The 6,000-nt window shown below is 39.1% G+C and overlaps 1 protein-coding gene across 41 annotated transcripts in view; it reads left to right on the plus strand.

Annotated features, from left to right (window-relative positions):
• The window catches only part of col12a1a (collagen, type XII, alpha 1a), a 48,825-nt gene extending 43,120 nt beyond the window's left edge, over positions 1 to 5,705 (plus strand). For 39 of the 41 annotated variants that reach the window (XM_049739590.1, XM_049739592.1, XM_049739593.1 and 36 more), the window contains 8 exons: positions 13 to 66; positions 927 to 998; positions 1,090 to 1,125; positions 1,201 to 1,267; positions 1,345 to 1,527; positions 1,715 to 1,792; positions 2,849 to 3,019; positions 4,896 to 5,705. In XM_049739590.1, coding sequence (XP_049595547.1) covers positions 13 to 66; positions 927 to 998; positions 1,090 to 1,125; positions 1,201 to 1,267; positions 1,345 to 1,527; positions 1,715 to 1,792; positions 2,849 to 3,019; positions 4,896 to 5,044 — 810 coding nt within the window. In that variant the 3' untranslated portion in view covers positions 5,045 to 5,705. Of the gene's footprint in view, positions 1 to 12; positions 67 to 926; positions 999 to 1,089; positions 1,126 to 1,200; positions 1,268 to 1,344; positions 1,528 to 1,714; positions 1,793 to 2,848; positions 3,020 to 3,697 lie in introns of all 41 variants that reach the window. The other 2 variants (XM_049739639.2, XM_049739637.2) reach the window with 2 other exon arrangements.
• The last annotated feature ends 295 nt before the right edge of the window (positions 5,706 to 6,000 follow it).

The raw sequence follows: 6,000 nt of genomic DNA on the forward strand, positions 1-6,000 counted from the left end.
GTTTCCATGCAGGGGCCACCAGGAAAGGACGGCGGATCTGGACCCAGAGGCCCGCCAGGGCCAATGGTAAGTTTGTGTTGCATTAAATGTGCTTGAAATCCCAATCGGTGCACAAGCTTTGTTGTCTCTTCATGCTTCTGCTGCCACAATGATGGTGCTCACATTTTTTTCCGCTGCGGTTAAGGCGATGTCTGAATGTAATTAATCGAGCACCGCTGAGGACAGGCTCCATGCCAATATACGATAAATAAATACGTATATATATGCAGTTTATCTCAAGAGTGCTATTTGCAGAGGATGTTTTGACATGGGATTGTTTTCATCTCCGCTTAGACCCTTGGCAACATGTGGCCTTTAATGGATTTGTTACAGTGGATCCCAATTCAAATTAATTCATGCAACAGTTAACGGGAAATGGATTTAATGCCGGAGGTGGGAGTAAAATGTGTAATCTAAACTTGTTTTTTTTTTTTTTTACACAAGCCCCGATTTGATTTTCAATTTACAGTTCCTGCTTTTAATTTGATTAGATTCTTTAAAAGGCCTTCTTGCAGACTTTTCTAACTTTAAAAAATAAACCTTGAAAATGAACCAATATTTTTTACTGTTTAACTACACTTTAATCTTAACAATGAATTTATTCTTTTACTTATTTTACATTGATGCACATTTTAAAGCAGTTTAAATCGACTTTAAATAGATTTTTGATGAACCGTTACATCGCTATAATGTAATTCAAGTCAAAATGTCGGTCATCAAAGTTTTGTTAAGTTTAAGCCAATCAAGTCGCAAGCCATAAAATGTGGCGATTCAAGTCTGACTTGAGACAAGTCATGACTTTAGTCCTCCACCTCTGTTTCATACTGCTCCGATTAAAGATGAACTTTTATTAATTATGCATCACCATTTTTTCGTCCATTCTTCAGGGAAATCCTGGAACTCCAGGTGCACCAGGAGTTACCGGGAAACCAGGAAAATCAGGAGACTCAGGACGCCCAGTACGTGTACCCCAATCATTGGACATGGCACATCACACCAAAGGATAGCTTTTTAATGCATGTATTTATTCATGTGATGTTGCTTTAACAGGGACCCGCTGGCATTAAAGGAGAAAAGGGCGAGCGGGTATGTACGCTTTCAATGTGTCAGTCATTTCCTATCATCACAGTCGCATTGATTTAATCCAACATGTGTTTCCAGGGAGACTTTGCATCCCAAAACATGATGCGTTCCATTGCGAGACAAGTTTGCGAGCAGCTTGTGAACAGTGAGCAAAACATTTCTTCATCATATTGTTTTTCACTTTGATCATCCTACTCAAACATATGTTGTTATTTGTTCCAGGTCAAATGAGTCGAATTGACCAGATGCTCAACCAGATTCCTTCTAGCTACCGTAGCAACAATCCAGGGCCACCGGGTCCACCTGGCCCGGCCGGCGAACCGGGATCCCGTGGAGACCCAGGACAAGGCGGACGACCTGGCTTCCCAGGAGGTCCCGGGTTACCTGGAAGTCCAGGAGAAAGAGGTACTTGAGTTTTTTTTTGCTTTGTAAAAGTTGAGTTTAAGGTCATGCTAATTATGAGAATTACGTAACAATCTGGTGTAGTCTGCACATGGTTCAACTTAACTATTTTCCATGTGTGCTTTTAATTCCAGATCATTTCAGGATGTGTTTTTTCTACAAAACTGATTCTTATTGCTTATGTGTGTAGGTGCGCCAGGTGAGAAGGGAGAGAGAGGATCTCCAGGCACAGGTGTCAGAGGACAAAGAGGTGCAACTGGACCACCAGGTAAGACTCTCCTTCCTGCCTCCCTCTTTAGTCTGACAAAAGACTTCATTGTTAAATCTTCCGCCCTATGAGGCAAGGAACATAAGCATGTAGGTTCTCTGTTTATCATCTCAGACTGCCGGTCAACTAGTCGTGCGACTTTATGTTTACACAAAATCCCACTCGCACAGTGGCTCCATTCTTCTTTTCATGGAGCTTTTGAACACAAGAACTGGTGAAATGAAAATGGATTCACAGAAAAGAGTTAACATTTTTGACCATAAAATGGATGATCTTGGAAAACCACAAAGGATATTCCTGAACGCTTCTATAGGATTTATGTACATATGTGCTTCTCCAAAACATTGTGCACATCTGAAATATTACTTTCCGTAACTTGCATTTAAATTTAACATTTTTACTTGTCTATACATTTTGACCAGTTCCAGATGTCAGTCATGGTCTCCTTACAGTTCTAGATGACTTGCACGTAGAGTTACAATGTCGATATAATAATGTAATATCAACATGAATTTTAACAATAGCTCATCGCTTCTTAAGATTTTCTTTTGCTCAGAGGAGGACATTTGTAAACCATGTGTTCCGTTCAATCCGACCTCACTCGACCAAATTCTGACTGATGTGAGACACAACTAAAGACCTGTGGGAGGAAGTCCACTCTAATGACTCAATCCAATATGAGTGTACGTGTGTATGTGTGCGTAAAGAAGAGAGAATCAGAATGTTGCACAATGAGCGTTCTTTGGTGACTTGGTTGACAACACATGGGTTCACTTAAGGCAGAGAGCACGAGGGGGAAAATTCCATGCTGAGTTCTCACTGTCTAGACACATGGAGCTTGGGGAGGGGGGTTGGTTAGAACCAGTACCTCCACAAAGTTCGACATAACTCTTTTTTTTTTTTTTTTTGCGAGTGGGGGGCTGTATAATTGAGTAACTGGAATTGTGAAATTACAGGCCTGTTAACCGTTTCCACTCAATATTTATGATTGAGGTCATAAGGGCTTTGAGTTTGTACCCCTTCTAAACACTCTTGCGCTCTTTCTTCTGTTTTCAGGACCACAAGGAGAGTCCAGAACGGGTCCCCCGGGTCCCACTGGCTCTTCAGGCCCTCGTGGCCCTCCAGGTCGTAATGGTAATCCCGGGGTGAGGGGACCACCAGGACCCCAAGGATACTGTGACTCCTCTCAGTGTGTTGGCATCCCTTACAACGGACAAGGATATCCAGGTAAAGCTCGAAAATGTCGAGCTGCTGCATGCTACTACATGACATAGCACACTAATTACACGCACTACTTTCTATGATAACATTTAGGAACATGCATGTGTGGTAGTGAATACAAAATATTAATGCGAGAAAACTGACCATTTACTAAACTCTATCCCCAAATGAGCTCAATTTCAGATTCAACTGTAGGTGACATTTTTAATATTAAATTCAAGCATAACGCTGTGTTCTACAGTACGATTATCATTGCATTTTTTTTTAAATGTTGGTCAAATTCCAAACTGTACAACTTCAGGGGCATTTGACTTTTGAGGTCTCATGGTTCTATGAACAATGGGCCCATTCAATGATTTTGGACGAAGGTAGAAAAACATCGACTTCCTCGCATGGAAAGTAAATTCACTGTATCTTTATGATTGCCAACTTGGAATCCTTCATTTCGCTCTTACTCAAGCCTCATGTGCAAGATTTAAATCCAAAACTGGGTTGGACGATCCCCATTGGGAAGTGTTTAGTGATCGGTCAGTTGGGACTCACCGCTCTCCATCACCTGCATTCGTTTGATGTTCTATTTAAAGCATGCATGTAAATCACTCTAGCTAGCAGTGTATGATTCTCTGCATAGAATAAAGTAACTTTTTTTCCAAAGACTAACTCACCCCATCTGAATATTTGCAGGTTGGGCATAGTAAATTCTCAGAATCAACTATGCTCCTTTAAAGTTTCAAGTCCTGTTTCTGAGACCTTTGCCTATTTGTTCCAGGGCTTTACTAAAGGTGCACATGGACATGACTAATGAACATTAAAACAAACAATTACAAAAAAAAACGCCAAAACCCAGAATGGAAGTGGACTGGCACTAACATCATCTCACAGCTATAAGCTACCGTGATGGCAACCTGCTGGCCTGTTTGCATCTTGAACCGCAAAAACCGCTGGGAACACAAAAACAGAGACAGAGCATTCCTACCAAGGAAGGAGCATGTACAAACACCACCCAACACAACTACTAACAAAGAGGATTTCATAATTGTGTACGCGTAGAGGTGAGACTGTAAATAAAACTAATGTTGTGCTATGTAAATGATTTATGATCCCCCCGGACACTTCACTAAATCCAAGTTAACGTCTGTACTAAGCTTATGCCTTATAACCCTCCTGGCTAACTTACTTACACCAGCAATAACCTCTGTTTACAAAGTGACCAGACTGAAGCATGTTCCGTTTGTAATTTTTAACCATTATATTTTTATTTTGTGTGTATGTTGGACAAACTGGTGCTCAGTGTTGCTCTCTTGCCGGTTTAGTGTAGCGCAGTTGTTGTTGTTTTTTTAAAAGCTTTATTGTGCAAGAACATGAGCTAAGAATAAAGTCATCATAGTAGGAAAAGGAAAAAGGGAAAATGATTAAAAGTGGTTTTCTTACAGGAATAAAGTTGTAATATTGAGTGAAAGTTACATAAACCCAAAAGTTTCTAAAAGGGCCAGCGGCCTCTTGAGATTAATTGCATCAAATAATTGAATATTTGTTGATTATTACCCCGAACTGGATGTTTTTAATTTATTTACTGGTGTCGATGTTCCAAACATTGACTATTTCATTCTCAATGACATTATCCTCAACAATTAAATTTTGGTTGCCATTTTACAACTTTATTCCTGCTAAAAATGACTTTTAATGCAGTCTCATAACTTGCAACATTTTTCACACATATTCCATTTTTTTTCTTGTAATATTTTTATTTTATTCTCAGTATATATACTCTTTTCTTTTCTGAGGCTAATACTCCTTTGTGTAAAAGTGATCACAGGGCAGTTTACAACAAAACTATGTGCAATACCATTTGATTTTTAATTTGGCCGCGTATTTTCTATAGCCAACACCTACCAACCTGAACCGGAGGTAGCGTCTTTATCCGTGGAGCCGGCTGGAGCAATTGAGACAGTACAATCATCAGGTTACACGCGAAACCAGCGAAGAAAGCGATCGCTTCCAAAAGGCGATACAGAGACACTAGAATCATAGCTACCACGAGGAGTCCTTAGAGTGTAGTATTTACCTAACGTTGATGATCCATTTATGTGAGGATAAAATGCTATTCAGAACATATGTATATGGGTTTGATACCCATAGTTATATTGAACGTATATTGTTTTGACATGAGAACTTAGCAATACAAGGTCACTCATCACGCTTAGAGCTCCTTTTTTTTTTTTTATCTGATTCCAATGTTGAATGCATTTATCCTGTAAAAAAACTGCAGAAAGTCTTCCACCAGATGGTCTTTTAATTCAATGTAAAGCTGTTGTAGGAATTCCATGACATTAAAAATGTCTCATAATTCTATCCCGTAAAGGTTTCTGCATCTTATTTGGCCTATAAAACCAAATAACAGTCTGACTTGTAATGCAGCAAAACTTTTTCATCAAATGTTTTTTTTTTCTGCTACCAGATGTGTAATTTGCATGTTTGTGCTGTATAATTTACTGAGAATTTGTAAGTCAGAATATAGTTGTGTTCTATCAATGCAGTTAGATTTGGATGCAAGACTATGGGTCATAGAATTGCTGTTCTCATGTTTTAACTGCACATATGTTGTGAATTCCCCACAGCCTTATTTTCTTATTTATTTCTCAAAAAAAAAAAAACAGAAGAGGCATTTTTCAATAAAACTACTGAAAATGTTGCTTTTGTGTCAGCGGACTTTTCATTTCTGCCAAAAAAAATGGTAAAACAAATTCCTCAAGTGGGAGTTCTCTCATTTGGGTTTAATGGTTCAGATTTTTCATTTTGAGTGACATAAGTTCATTCAAGCCTTAAGAAATATGCCTTATTTTTATAGTCAGACATGTTCAGCCACCTCAAATGTCAGGTCATGTCAGTGCAACAGGAAAAGAGAAGCAGGAGTGTGAAAATAAATATTCCAGAACTATTCTGATTTGCTTCACAGTTGTAAGTTTCAGTCTTTTGAGCTAATAAGC

Source organism: Syngnathus scovelli, chromosome 14, assembly GCF_024217435.2.
Source record: "Syngnathus scovelli strain Florida chromosome 14, RoL_Ssco_1.2, whole genome shotgun sequence".
NCBI lineage: Eukaryota > Metazoa > Chordata > Actinopteri > Syngnathiformes > Syngnathidae > Syngnathus > Syngnathus scovelli.